General features: G+C 29.2%; 1 protein-coding gene across 4 annotated transcripts in view; it reads left to right on the forward strand.

The window, feature by feature from the left end:
- bru2 (bruno 2) overlaps positions 1-16,885 on the forward strand; it is a 294,037-nt gene that overhangs the window by 66,291 nt on the left and 210,861 nt on the right. For 3 of the 4 annotated variants that reach the window (XM_065502494.1, XM_065502493.1, XM_065502498.1), the window contains one exon: positions 6,327-6,375. The exons of the other annotated variant lie outside the window; for it this stretch is intronic. In XM_065502494.1, the coding sequence (XP_065358566.1) occupies positions 6,327-6,375 (49 nt within the window). The remainder of the gene's footprint in view (positions 1-6,326; positions 6,376-16,885) is intronic. 4 annotated transcript variants of the gene reach the window in all.

Below are 16,885 nucleotides of genomic sequence, written 5' to 3' on the forward strand. Positions count from 1 at the left end.
TAGAAGTTTCTACCGATGGAAATGTGATTGAAACTCTTTCATCAGCAAGCGATCAATGAATATGACTTGACTTGGCACCCCATTTGTTGCAAATAAATCTGGCATTTCTAAACGGCTGGCCCGTTTGGGATAAAATTTAACGCGGACGTAGCTAAAGAGCATTTAAAATGGACCCTACAAATGCTCCAGGGGCGGCGCTATAGGGGCTCTAAGTATGGTACCATCGACATTTTTTGTTGTTCCCCATCCGATTTCAAAGATTTTTATATTTTTGGAAAGCGCTCGGCTAGGTCTTGAAAAGACATGTTTGCATGTGCTATTTATCTCTTATAATTTCCGAGTTATAGGCATTTCAAAATTTAAATTTTAAAATTTTTGCCATACCTTGGTCCGCTTTTTTAAAAATATAGGGCGTACTTTTTGACCCAATGGACTCGAATTTGTTGTTATTTAGACAACTAAATTACGAATAATATACAAAAGATTTCAGAGCAATATCAATTATGGATCCGAAAATAAAGTTTTAGAAGTGGCATATTTTTGAGTCTAATTGAGATATTGACTTGAATTTTTTTTTTAAGACCAAAAATTAACTTATGTAATCAAAAAAAATGGGGAAAAATGGCACGTGATTAAAAATTTTACATGTCGATGGTACCCTACTTCGAGCCACCCTAGCGCCGCCCCTGGATCATTTGTAGGGCCCATTTTAATAACTTAAACTCAGATATTCCTTGCCTACGCCCACGTTAAATTTTATCCTGAACGGACCAGCCGTGTGGAAATGCCAGATTTATTTCCAAAAAATTTCGATTCTTCCCCACTATGTACTGGTGAGTGAATTATCAGTTGGACAGGTTGAATACATAAGATGGATGGCGAATCCTTTCCAATATAGCTTCCGGTATCACGATTGGTCCTAACTCCGAACTCAAGTCTAATTCAATAGTACAACTATTTTAACTTGTCACAATACAACACATTATTACACTTATATAAGTTCAAAAATGCAGGTACCATTTTGCAAATTTACTGGTACAATGTTGCATATAAATTGGAATTCTGCCGGTTACGTATGAGTAAAAATATGTAAAAGAACAGGAGGAAGTTGAAGCAGAATAAAGGTGGTTAATAACCCAAAATAAAACAATAACAAAACAATACCATTCTCCATTAACAAGTATTGAATGTCTCTTATTAGATTTTAGTAGAGTCCATAAAAGACAGGCAGGCCAGCAGACAGACATACATACTGACAGACATGCGGACACAATGTACAAGGACCTAAAGTAAAATCGATTTTAAGATTGACATACATTAATAAATAAATACATGTTTATACAAATATTTACATACTACGTACCAGGACTACATACGAAATGTATTTTACATGTGAGTCTGATGTGTGTGTAATGTTTTGTTTTCACTTCCGGTGACCGTATAATATTTTGTTTACATTTACACGTTTCATTTAACTTCTAAATAATGAAAATAGTCATTGTTTGGCACAGCAAATACCAAATACATACAAACTTCTAATAAAATGTGCGTATTTGTGTGTGCGAGTGTTAGAAAGTGCGTGTATATTAATTTATTTAAGTGGAGAGAGAGAGAGAGTGTGAGTATTTTTTATAGTAATTAGTAATGCCACTAATTATTATAAATAAACATACAAATACAATGTATACAATTTAGTTAAAGTACTAGGCCAGGTAATTTAAATAAATGAACTGCATTTATTTACAGATTTTAAATCAGTTTTCAACAGAAACAATAGTTAATGTTTTGATGACTTTTGTAAATGCAAAAGGAAAATAGTGTTTCATTTAATATTTATACAATTAAAAACTAGTATGAATATAATGTTTTCTGCACTAATGATATCTATGCTTTTAGAAGTTGTTATTCTAAGGCAGCCCAATAAACACCAAAGCCCCAAAAATTCATGTACTTGATCAATTTGTTGAAATATGACTTGTAATGCAAATATACTTTATTGCGCTTTAAACATGAAAAATATTTGAAAAAATTAAATATTTTTCTAACAAAAAACATATGGCTTGAATTTATGTTTCCATTATACTGGAGAATGCTATTAATATAAAGTGTAATACAACTATAACTCAATTGCTTGACTATATTTAAACTTGACTAGCTTCAACTTGAATTACAGGCTTTGTCTTTTAATTAAAATAATGTTTAAAAAGTAAGAGTACTATATTCAGCCGTGACGAATCTTAAATACCCTCCACCTAAATATGATGGTATAAAACTGAAATAATATAACAATTGTTAGAAAGACTAGAAGATATTTTATTTCAAATGTACAAAAAATTTTATCTAATTCAGCAATTTATAACTGAAATTCCTATTAGAACGTATGAAATTTAACAATTTATATACTTAATAATTAGTTAATACGTTTGGATCAACATTTTTCCCTTTTAACCTCAAGTGAAGAAACAGAGTATAAAAAGGGTATACAAATATATTTAGACAAATTTCTATTATTCCTATTATGATTCGATTGTCATAAAATATTTTTACGTGATTTGTATGTATTTATATGAGAGCTGTGGCCAATTATGGACCAATATTCACAAAATTCAGTATTATGATTTTTGAATACAAATTACTGATCTGTGTAATATTTTGGTTTAATATATGTAGAATTTCATATAAACAACGCTATTAACAAGAGTGGACCTTATATGGGAGTTATGCCGAATTATGAACCAATATTTAAAAAATCTTGTAGTACGATTCATGGATACAAATTACTGATCGGTGTAAAATTTTGGTTCAGTATAGATTTTTTTGGATATTTGTGCAGGTTAATGTGTTTTTCTGAAGTGGTTCTTATATGGAGGTTATGACCAATTATGGGCCTATCATCATAAAATTTGGTACGTCGATTTTTGTATATATTGAATAAATTTGTTTTGAATTTCAACCTGATAACTATATTTGTAAGAAATTTATGAGGATTTTAGTGATTTTCGGGAGTGGACCTTATATAGGAGCTATGGTTAAATATGGACCGATATTCACAAAATCCAGAAGTATGATTACTGGATACAAATTACTGATCTGTGCGTAATTTCATTTTGATATCGATATGTTTTTAATATTTTTTAAGGTTAATATCTTTTTTCGGAAATGGGCCTTATACGGGAGCTATGACCAACTATCGGCCAATCTGCATAAAATTTGGTACAGTGATATCTATATATATGAGTATAATTTTTGTCGAACTTTAGCATGATAAATGTATTTATAAGAGATTTATGAGTACTTAACTGATTTTTGGAAGTGGACCTTATAGGCAGCTATGGTCACATATGGACCGATATTCACAAAATCCAGTAGTATGATTTCTAAATATAAACTATGGATGTGTGTGAAATTTTGTTTTGATATTGATATTTTTTTAGATATTTATGTAGGTTATTGTGTTTTTCGGAAGTGGTCCTTATATGGGAGCTATAACCAATTATCGGCCGATCTTCATAGAATTAGGTACAACGATTTTGGTATATATGGGGATTATTTATGTCGAATTTCAACTTGATAGCAACATTTATAAGACATTTATGCTTATTTAAGAGATTTTCGGAAGTGTACTTTATATGGGGGCCGATCCACCAAAAATTTTACAGTATAATTTTTTGTACCACGAAACTTATTTTTGCTGAATTTTCTACGGATAGTGCTATTCTGTAGGCATTTATAGACCATAGAACCATATTTCGGGAAGAAATTTGTATGGAGGCTACGAGAAATCATGGACCGATTCTTATAATTTCCACCAGAGTTACTCCTTTTATCATAAAAGTAACGAGTGCAAAATTTTATGATATTATCTGCAATATATTTACAAAAAATGTCCAAAAATATGTGAAAATTATAAATTTTTTTTTGAGGCTGTACCCATTTTGCTGATTTTCAATACCAAACAGCTTAGGACAACAATAAACATTTTTCTTGCAACTCTACTAAGTTTGTTTGCGTATTTTGGACGTGAGCGTGTTTTACACAGACGGACATGGCTCAATCGACTTAGAATTTCATATGGATCAATAATATATATATTTTGTTGGGTCACAGATGAATATTTCTCAATGTTACACACGGAATGACAAACATATATGTACCCTCATTCACCACTTATGGTGGTGGAGGGTATAACAATATTTAAAAATTCTTTCAATAAAAGTTTAAAAAAGCATTTAAAATGGTCGAATTTTGGCCACTTTTGAAACTATTGAAATCAAATAACTATAACCCCTGTTATCAATTTTTAATAAAATTCAATTCCTTTAATATCTTACAAATTTCATTTAATCACACTGTTTTGTATACATATATTAGGGTAGCAATTATTTTTTCTAAAATTATTCTCAAACAACTAAAAACCAAATGCTGAATATTTGAGTAAAATAGAAATTTATGATAAAAACCGCGATTATTTTGATTTTTATACCCACCTTCCAAAAAGATGAGGGGTTTATTGATTTTGTTATTCCGTTTGTAACATATCGAAATAATATTCTTAGAACCAAAACTAATTTCTATTCTGGGTCCTAATAAGATTCTTAGATGATCTAGCTATGTTCGTCCTTCTGTTGAAAACAGGGCCGAAACGAAAATAGCTAGTTTGCTGAAATATGTTTCATATGTTTCAAAGTGCGAGAGATGGTTTGTGCGGTTCACAAGTGCTAACACGAATGTCAAAGATAGCCCAGATCAGTCAAAAAAGTTTGAAGACCGAGAATTGAAGGCATTACTCCATGAATATTGTTGTCATACTCAACAACAGCTTCCTAAATCATTGGGAGCTAGTCAAGCAGTAATTTCAAAATGTTTGCGAGCAGGATTCATTCAAAAGCAGAGGCATTGCGTACCATACGAATTGAAGCCGAGAGACCTTGAAAGACTATTTTTCATGTCCGAAATGATGTTTGGACGCTTTAAATGAAAATGATTTTTGCACCGAATTATTACTTGCGATGAAAAATGGATTCATTACGAAGTATAAGAAATTGTACGGCCAACCAGCCTCACACATAAGCCCAAAATCCATGGAGCAAAGAAAATGCTCTGTATTTGGTGGGAGCAAAAGGATACTAGGAGCAAAAGGATACTATTTTTTTCTTAATTTAGTCCATATAATTCTCGGAGACAAATTTCATCGCTCTACGACCACTCCTCAAAATTTTTGCAAAAAAATGTAAGAAGCCATCCCTCTGTGTAGTGCAATCTTTCATGGGAAAGACGCAAAAACAAGAGCAAGAAATCATATAAGATGGAGATGCTTTGTGAAAGCCATAGGCCCCAAAAAGGGTAGTGGAAAAAAATCTATCTACGAACTGTTGTGAGAATCGGTCTATAATAGACCCTACCCCCAATATAACTCCTATATCAGAAAAAAATGTTTGTCACAACTTTAAATTTTTTCGAAAATATTTTTATTTAGTTTTACAGCCTCTAAACATTATATGTTTTTGCTAAAATATTCAGCATTTGGGTTTTAGATCACGGAGAACATGTACCAAATAAGAGTCACCTTATTATACATATACAAACCTTATACTCTCTTAATCATACTTTACCCAATAACTATGCATTTCTTATTGATTTTAAAACTAGAAATATTGTTACATAAAAATCCATTAAAAAAACCAACCACTAACTAACTCTATAACCATATTCCAATTCCAATTTCCATTTATACATACGAGTGCTTATATCAAAAGCATTAATCCATTCAAAGCCATAACCATAACCTCAATATGTACTCATACTCAACATTTATATGTATATTTTTTCATCATTTTTTTTTTTTTTTGCTACAATTTTGCATTAGAAATTTTCCAATAAAATCCTTTTACCAACCAACCAAAAAAAAAAATACCAAACATTAATAATAGAATTGGTAGTTGAAGATAAGGAATTTTGTGGAAATTGCAGAATTTGAAAAATTTTCACACTAATAGTTGTTAAGCTTAATTTGGGAATGAAAAATATGGTAAAAATTTAAAGAATTTTAATAAATTTAACAATAATTTAGAAATTATTGATGGTCTGCTTTTATAAGTAACCAAAAGATGAACATAACTTTAAAAAGAATTTTTAGTTATAAGATATCTTTCATGTTAAGGGCTCTTTCAACAAAATTTAATTTTTAACATAAAATTTTAAGATTTTTTTTCATTCAGGTGGATTGAAGAGTTTTATCTTTCATGCAGTATTTTTCTTACATTTTAAATATTTAATAACTAATCACATATTTTATATTTTTTTTCTCCCCGTCTTCTCCCTTACAGATGCATCATCCCATTCAAATGAAACCGGCTGATAGTGAAAATCGTAATGGTAAGTTTGTTTCCCACACACAATTTTTACTCTGGTTTTCCTACATACATACACATCTACTCAAAATAATAGATACACCAAAATTTATTTTTTAAAAACGAAAAAAAATAATGGTATATTGTAAAATTATAAAAAAAATTCAGTCGATTTTTATTTATAGTTAAAAGGAGAGTAAAAAACAAAAACAAAATATTTCATAATTAATAATAAATATTATAAAGTAAATTAAATTTCTTAAATTTCGAAAAATTTGGTGCTCATAATAATAGATACATTTTTAAAAATTCTTATTAAACAAAAGCTAATAAATTTTATCTTAAAAAAATTAGTTTATTATTAAAGTAAAGCTAGTATCCAGTATATCCACCTTTGTTTTGTAAAACTTTCTCCACTCTTCTGGGCATACTGGATATCAAGTTCTGACACTTCTCCAATGGAATCTCGTACCATATTTTTTGCGTTTTCTCCCATAAATCGTCTTTATTTTTGAAAACTTCCTTCGAAAGCCTTATCTTTAATTCACTCCACAATTTTTCTATTGGGTTTAAATCAGGGGATTGGCTGGGCCAGCTTAAAACAGGTACGTTATTCTCCAAGAACCAGTTTTTAACTAATCTTGAACTATGTTTTGGGTCGTTGTCCTGCTGGAATGTCCATATTAATGGCATATTTTCCGATGCATATGGAAGCATTACGTTTTCCAATATGTCTCTATACCCACTAGCATTCATGGTATCTTCTATTCGGAATATCGGACCAACACCATTCCATGAAAAGCAACCCCAAACCATTATGTTTCCCCCGCCATGTTTTACCGTCTTTTTTGTAAATTTAACGTGGAATTCTTTTTCTTTTGGTCGGCGTACATTTCTTTGGCAGTCGTTTCCAAACAAATTTATTTTTGTTTCGTCGCTCCATAAAATATTTCTCCATTTTTTTTCGCCTTCACACCCGGACCATTGTAAGTGCTCTTTAGCAAATTCTAATCTTGTCTTGATATTTTTTTGGCGCATTAGTGGCACTTTTCTGGCAATTCTTCCCGGCAATTTAGCTTGTAAAAGACGACGACGAATTGTTTGTGGACTGATTTCGTTACATAGCTCCGCAGAAATAGCTTTCGATGATATGAAAGGGTCTTTTTTAACCATAAGGACGATCCGCCTATCTGTTTCTGGACTGGTTTTCTTTGGTCTACCGCGAGTTTCTCTTTTTTGTTTTTTAGATAAAGCATTTTGGACAAAATGTAAAGATCTTCCTATGCTCTTTGCTATTTCCCGTAATGATTTTCCTTGATTTCTCATCGTTTGAACAATTTTTTTCTCATCTTCGGTACAATGATGATTTCGTCCCATTTTCTTCAAAAGAGTCCTATTTTTTATAAAATTGTTGCTAAAATTTAAATTATACTTACTGTTTCACGTAAATAGGAACAAAAAATTGCACAAAAAAAAAATTGTATATAAACAAATTACAAATTACTGATGTGTATCTATTTTTATGAGCAAATAATTTTTTGTAATTCAAATAAATTCGTTTTTAAAAATCAACATGAAAGCAAATAGTTGCCAGATTTTTGACTGACATGACATTGCCAGATAGAAATTTTAATAATATGATGTATTCTTAACGCTTGCGAGGAAATTTTCAATGTTACCGCCATTTAAATTTTTTCCAATTAGGTGTATCTATTATTTTGAGCAGATGTGTATATGTGTAGTATTAAGTCGATTAGTTTTTTGTTTTTGCAAAAATTTCTTACAATTACAAAAATACATTAATGCTAACAACCGACATAAAAACGTATAGACACACTGTCTTGTAAACTTACAGGCATATCGACATTTGCAGTATGTCAGAGTAAGTGTATTTAAAAACCCAGCACCCATCAGTTCTAGGAGACTCTCCAGAACTGCTGATTTTACCTAACAGTTAGGGCGACAATTAGATACCTATGTACCTACGTGACTAATTGCTTTAACATGGGATTGTCCTAAGCGGTGTATAATTGATTCTTTTTTTGATTACAATAAGACTGTCTAATAACTGGTCCAAAGTAGTCAATGCATTGGATTCGCATACCGCGCAATGTTTTAGAAACTTTTTTTTAAAAAAATTCGGTATCTTGGGAATTATTGGATATATTGTTACGAAATTGCACATGGTTTGAGCTGTGGTGTTTTCGAGTTGATTTACGTTTGTTCAGCTTCATAGCGATAATGGGGGCCAGTGCGTAGCCCCCCAAATTTGGTCACCTCGGGTCTCAAATTTTTTAAAAAAATCGCCAATAATCCATTTATGATTCGAATGAGCTGAAATTTAAAATATAAATAGTCCTTGAGAATATGCTTACAAGTGTAGGTTATCTCTGTTAGTTGAAGAGATATTCAGGTTTATTTATTTATTTTTTTTAATTTTGCTCGATTTTTTTATGGTTTTTTAGGTATGGCGGGCCTACGGAGGGTCGAAATTTATTTTTAAAATAACAACTATATTGACGATAAAATTGAAAATAAAATAAAAAAACATGCTAACAGTTATCTGTTCCCTATAAAAAGTTATATGCATCCAAAGTTGGAACTTGTAAAAAGGTCCGTATTTTTTAAATTTTTTCCCAAAAAAGCCCATATACTTTTTCTTTTGTAGAAAAAAAATTTCTTCGGGACTATATAGAATTTTTATATTATCCAGAAAGACAACTTAATTCAAAAGAGTGTAAAGAAAAATTTGGCTCACTTAATCGGACATATCACCCCGCAGACCTAAACAAACTGGGCCAATTTAAAAAAAAAATTCGGTTTGAGTAAAAAATTCTAAAAAGGCAAAGCACCAATCCACAAAAAGGCTCCATATTTGTATAACCCCATATGTTTCTTAAATACTTATTAAGTGTTTTTACTATCACATGGTAAGTAACGTCACAGTAGGCACTTTTCTAAAAAAACTCAGTTTTTGGAACACATTTTCCCCGTTTTAGGAATTTCGGTATTTGAAAATAAAAACTGTCAAAAATTCTAATGCCATTGATTTAAGGACATTTGAGTCTATATTGGTTCCATATTTTGTTATGATATCTTTAACTGTTAAAATTTTACATTAAGTCATATTTTGTATTTTTATTCGTGGAAAATCACCATATTGTAATTTTTTTAGTTTTTAAGGTAAATAACATCCTAAAATTTCATAAAATTATTTAATTTTACTGAAATATCAATCCTCAAGTCCTAAGGTTTTCAACAATACCAAATATTTATATAAAAAGCCTTTACTTACTCCTCAGAAGTTCCCCAAACCTTGCCCCCTTTGACAAATTTGTACGTTTTTTCAAACCATGTGAAATTTCATCAAAAAAAAAAAGTTTCTAAACCACTGTGTACCGGTTATTTAGAGCCAGTTACCTTACTAGCTACCTAACTGGTTATTTGATTAGCTATTTAACTAATTATTTTAACAGAGACACCTATATGCTCATTGGAGTGCAAATAGTCTTAATTGGTTACTTTATACATCCCATGATATATATCGTGTAGTCAGTTGTCATTTAAGTGTCTCAAGTAATCTAGAGTGTAGTCACTTTAAACCTTTATTTTTTGTCTGACATTCCATGTAATCTTGCGTGAAATTAATTGTCTCTAAATAACCTAGAGTGTGGTCACTTTTAATGTTTATTTTGTGTTGAACTTTAGAAAGTAGTTATTTTACCCACCAGAAGTAATATATTGAATAGTTGTCTGAGGAAGGTTTCTTTACAAGCAATTGGTTATTGGACTGTCTATGAGACGTCTTTTTAACTGACTATTTGAGTTCAAGTAACCACTGAGGTAGCTAGTACTGAATCTATGTAACCGGTATGTGAATCCAATACGTTGACTACTTTGGACCAGCTATCAGACCGTCTCATTGTAATGGTCAGTTAACCCCCTACTACCGGTATTAAAATAACTAGTCACTAGCTACTTATGCAACTAGTTCTCACCCTAAATGATTGGTAAAATCACTAGTTCGGGACAGTCCCCTAGAACTGTTGGGTAGTTAAGATGGCAGGATAAAAGCCTTTACTAGTTACATTTTTAGCCCTAAACCAACAGACCTTTTTTCTTTCTTCGAACATGGTTTAAAACGATAGAAAAACAAACAGTGACGTTTTCTAAACGAATAAAGGCAGGCAAGAAAAAATGCTATAAAAAATTTATAAATCTACTAAAAAAAAGAAGCAGCCATCAACAGCACTTGTAAATCAATAGATGCATTGCAACTTACATGTACAGTAGGGTTATTCTTATTTAGCACTTTTTTGGATTTTCAATGAGCCCAAGGTCTTAAAAACCAAATGCTAAAAATTTCAGCAAAATCGTAAACGTTTAAGAAATTTGGTTTCAAAAAATTTAAAAAAAAAAAATTAATTTTGAATTTGGGATTGACATGAAATTTTATGTTCGATGTCAGAATTTTTTTATATTTAAATATAATTTTTAAATTTTTTTCTACATGTGCAGCCGCTAAACATTATCCAATTTTGCTAAAATTATCAGCTATTGATTTTTTTAAGACGGAGAAAATTTTCAGATTTTGACAGTACCACCCTAATTTACATATCCAAACACGTGTGTTAATTTCATATACATATATGTATGTATATCTATACTGGATACTGAGAATGTGTTAGAATTTTTGCAATCATATTGGATGATTGCCTATCCTTTGATTACATATCACTGTTACTACAAAAACTACTAACTATTACTTCTAAGAACACACACGTGTAAATAGCTGTATACATCAGAAATCTGAAATTAGAATTACACACTGCTGAAATGATATCGGAAAATGGTATATTTCTCGAGAAATTTAGGATACATTTACGAAAACTGTTTTATTTTGACAATTGAAATCGAAAAAACACTTTTATGTTGTCAAAACTGAGAAATTATAAACTACAATATTCGAATCGAATCCTTGTTGCCATTTATGGTATTTTAATTAATACCGCTGACTTTCAATGTGTTTTTCTGAAAATTTCGTAACCAAATGTCCAATGAATTTTGTAAGTGCTATAAAAAGTATTATTTCATCTCTGATATTACTAAATACTTATATGCGTATTTGTGATTTAAAGAAATAACCCTGCAGCTTTTGCTGAAAATGGTTGGTTAACGATCCTTTTATTTGTAAGGTTTTCAATTGACCACTGCATAATCATCATCATCATCATCATCATCATCATATAATTTAATAGGCAAGTCGATTTCTTTAGACCCCTTTTACGCTCACATTATACATTCAATTTGGGCAAGAAATATACCATTTCAAAGGGATTTATTCACAGAAGTGCAGAATATATATTTTATTGAAATCGGTTCCGTATTTTAGGAGTTATAAGCGTTTTAAGATGTTACTAACACATATGCAAAAACGTGTTCATGTGAACCTTAAGCTAAAAAGTAAACAAAGCTAGCTATGCGTGTTTGTCCAATTTGTTGTTGTAAATAAATAAGAGAAACAATTAAACAGTATTGATTTCGCTCTGTTTTAAGTGAGAGTTGTTATAGAAAACAAAGAAGAAGACTTTAGTAATTTAAAGTCACAAAAATGTATTTTGAAGGTGATTTTTTTTTATTTTCTAACTCCCATATGCGTAAATAATTTTTTAAATTTATCAAAGGTATATAAAACAAAATTTCCATTCAAAATTTGTTTTATAAACCTTTGACAAATTTAAAAACTGTTTATGCATATGGGGGTGAATATGTAATTGTACATAAGTAAATATTTTATAATATGTGAAGAACTATAATTGTGACGGTTTTCAAACTTCATACGAATCAATTACTTATCACTGAATGAAATTTAATCAAAAATGGGACGGGTCGGAAAAAATGGTGAGTCGCCTCCCATACAAAGTAAATAGTTATTTCTAAATATGTTGGGAACTATAATTGCAAGATTCTTCAAACTTAGTCTAAATGGCTCTTTTATAATTTTACATAGTTTCGCTGAAATTGTTCGGGATTGGAATAGTGGGCGTGGCACACCCTATACAAAGTATATAAGTAATTTCGAATATCTGTAGAACTATAATTGTAAAAGTGTTTAAACTTTTAGCGAATTATTTTCTTATTACTGTGCGGAGTTTAGCTGAATATAGGCGGAATTAAATTAGAGGGCGTAGCACCTCCCATACAGAGTAAATACTGATTTCGAATATCTGGGAAACCATAATGGGAGAGGTCGGAAAAGGAGGTGAGTCACCTCCCATACAAAGTAATAATTGCAAGGTTCTTCAAACTTTGTCCGCATAGTTCTCTTACCATTTTACACAGATTGGCTGAAAATGGTCGGGATAGCATTAGTGGTTGTGGCACAAAGTAAAAAAAATAATATCTGGAGAACTATAATTCTAAAAGAATTTAAGCTCTGTATCAATCAATTTATTACCATTCTACGGAGGTTAGCTAAAAACGAATTTATTCCTGTTCCCAGTTCGAAGTTTAGCTAAGAATGATCGGCTTAGTAGAAATGATACCTCCCTTATAATGGAAAGTTAAAGTAAAGCTTGATATTTACATAAAAGGTTTAAAAATGAATGGGATCAGAGCAGTGGAGTGGTATCTCCCATACAAAATTAGTTAGTTATTTTCGAATATCAAGTGAACTGTAATTGAGAGATTCTTAAATTTTGTATGTTTTAGTTTCGTATTTCCATCCATATTTTTTTTAATTTTACTAGGGTAGGGGTAGCGAAGTGCACCGGGCTATGCTAGTAATCATATAATTTACAAGGGAATTGTAGTATAGTTAGTATCACGATGCACTATGTAAGGTGAAATCAACAACACAGCTGATTTTGTATTAATCTATTTTGAAAGTGCTTGCGTTTGTCAAACTGAATTTATTTTGAAAAAAAATAAAAAATTTTATTTTCAAAGAAAAAAAATTTTAAATCAAAAACATGAATGAAAATGTGAATAAAAAGATTTCATAAAATGAAATTTGGCTAAAGCACTATTAAACCGTTGTTCTTTTTCAAATATAATTTAAATTTAACGACCGTTTTTTAGTTAATATGCAAAAATAACAAAAGCTTTGTTTTTACATTGGTAACGGTTTTGTGAAAGATTATTTATTATTTTTTTATTGCTAGATTATTAAAATTCACTTAATTTTTCCACCAACTAATTGCACTTTCTGATTTTGTACAAATCTGCCGGATAATATTTCACTTTTTAAATAGCTTAAGAAAAATCTTTAAAAATTCCTGTTAATAAATGAAATAGGTAATTTATTTATGAAAATAATATTAAATTATCTAAAACATGCCAAAATAAAATTTATTTATTCTTATTTGACAAATTCAATTTTGACAAAACCTGTACATTTGTCAGTAAGAAATATTGTGTTTGTTGTCGAAACGCTCTCACCTTACTTATTACATCATGGTTACTATAATAAAATAATAGTATAGTAGTATAATAGTATAATAGTATAGTAGTATAATAGTATAATAGTATAATAGTTTAATAGTTTAATAGTATAATAGTATAATAGTATAATAGTATAATAGTATAATAGTATAATAGTATAATAGTATAATAGTATAATAGTATAATAGTATAATAGTATAATAGTATAATAGTATAATAGTATAATAGTATAATAGTATAATAGTATAATAGTATAATAGTATAATAGTATAATAGTATAATAGTATAATAGTATAATAGTATAATAGTATAATAGTATAATAGTATAATAGTATAATAGTATAATAGTATAATAGTATAATAGTATAATAGTATAATAGTATAATAGTATAATAGTATAATAGTATAATAGTATAATAGTATAATAGTATAATAGTATAATAGTATAATAGTATAATAGTATAATAGTATAATAGTATAATAGTATAATAGTATAATAGTATAATAGTATAATAGTATAATAGTATAATAGTATAATAGTATAATAGTATAATAGTATAATAGTATAATAGTATAATAGTATAATAGTATAATAGTATAATAGTATAATAGTATAATAGTATAATAGTATAATAGTATAATAGTATAATAGTATAATAGTATAATAGTATAATAGTATAATAGTATAATAGTATAATAGTATAATAGTATAATAGTATAATAGTATAATAGTATAATAGTATAATAGTATAATAGTATAATAGTATAATAGTATAATAGTATAATAGTATAATAGTATAATAGTATAATAGTATAATAGTATAATAGTATAATAGTATAATAGTATAATAGTATAATAGTATAATAGTATAATAGTATAATAGTATAATAGTATAATAGTATAATAGTATAATAGTATAATAGTATAATAGTATAATAGTATAATAGTATAATAGTATAATAGTATAATAGTATAATAGTATAATAGTATAATAGTATAATAGTATAATAGTATAATAGTATAATAGTATAATAGTATAATAGTATAATAATATAATAGTATGATTCTTGAATATAACTTTGTAAACCATTTCTTATTTTCATTTGCGATCTCATAAAGTATATATGTATGTTCTAGATAGTTATAGATAGCGGAGTCTGCATAGCCATGTACGTCTGCCTGTTGAAATCAACATTCCGAAGCCCTCAAATAATATACAAACATGATTATTACACCATTAAGCGAATATAGAGTTATGGTTCGGTTTCTATTTAGAATCGAGGAATTCGGCACATAAATTGCTGTGAACAAAACCTACGACTACCACCATTTTTGAACCAATTCTTTGCTGAAAATATTTTTTTACCAAAAATGCTTTTTCACCATTTCTTCACCATATTTTGGAAAATTTCCTCAGTCAAGACCACTCTGTTAGAGGGGGTCAAAATTTGACATTTTGCCCAAACAAATTGTCTCAAATTGTTTAGATAGCTATTTCTTCAGTCTTTCGAAAAAATTAAAAAAATAAAAATAATTTGAAATTTTCTTCCAAAATCAAAAACTTTTTTGACTTTTTTCAAAATGGGCCCTTGAAGACCTCCTTGATGGTTTAGTGGGATGCGAGTTGGATATCTATCAAAATAAATATTTTATAACTCAAAACATTGATCATTTTTGTTGTCATAACATTTTTTCACTATAAAATTAAAAAAAAATTGTAATTTGTTCACTAATAAATTAAAAAAAAATTAAAAAATTTTATTTTGAATTTTGTTACCTAAAAGAATTTCAAATTTTTATTTTAAAGTATAATTTGGTGAAGGGTTTTAAAGATTCGGTACAGCCGAATATATCTCTCTTACTTATTTATATTTTTTTTGTTTGAATGATTTTGTTTGTTATCTGTTCAAGAGATAATATAGGTCCTTCTGTCTAGTCGCTATCGTGCCAACAACAGACAGATGATTGGAAATAGCTAACAAGCAATAACGTTGCAGGACAACAGCAGAGCGATTGCTGATTGCATTAGATGGAGAAAACGTTCGTCACAAATACAAAATGTTCAACACGAGAAGTTCTATGAAAAACTGAGGTGTATTTTGCTTGTATTTTGTATTGAATGATATTGTTCACTAATTTCTTTGTTTTTTTTTATTTTTGGTACTTAAATAAATTAAATATGTATGAATTAATCGCACCGAATCATAGAAAGAAGAAATTTTACATTAATGACAATTGAACTGACAGCTTATTGCTTAGCAATAATTGCTCAGGCAATCATTAGAGCAATCATTGCGCAATGGATTGCTACATATGGCAATTAGCGGTCCACACTCACAAATTTCATTGACGCAATAAATATTGCTACGTGGAGACCTAGGGTAAGGACCATGAATATATATGTTGGTCTATGTCCAATTATACAATATGTTACAAACGCAATGACAAAATCATTTTTTGGTGGTGCATAATTTTTTTCAAAAAATAGAAATAGCAATTTTTGTTATAATTCAGACGGAAACAATTTACACTAACATAGCCCAAATGTTTCATGAATGGCTACCTTAAAAACTGCAGGGATACGCATCTTCTTGTTGTTGCTAAAGTTCGTTAGTTTTTTGTCTTTGTTTTTGTTGCAGTATGAGTTCAAATGTATTGCATCTATGTCTATCATTTCTCCAATAATACTACAACTACATATCGATAAAAGAGTGTGCATTTGCGTTCAATGTTACAACATCATAGCTCGACTTCAACGACGAGTATCATTGCTACAAATCCATTACAAAAGCCATTGGAATTGGTTATTTACAACAGAAATAAATGAATAGAGAAGTAGTAGCTACAAAACACAGCAAAGAAAAAATAAATTACAGAGAAAACTATGGGTAAAAAAAAAAGTATGAGGAACTGCATAGAAGTTGATTCTATAACTGCAATAAAGTATTAACTAGATTGAAATGATAATCTGCATACATGTAGAAACGTATATACACATCTATATAATCATATGTATGTCTGTGTATCAGAGATCTAAAATACAGAGATGAACAGAATAATGAGCAGTTTAAAATTACAAACATAAAATAGC

This window comes from Calliphora vicina, chromosome 2 (genome assembly GCF_958450345.1).
Source record: "Calliphora vicina chromosome 2, idCalVici1.1, whole genome shotgun sequence".
Taxonomy (NCBI): Eukaryota; Metazoa; Arthropoda; class Insecta; order Diptera; family Calliphoridae; genus Calliphora; species Calliphora vicina.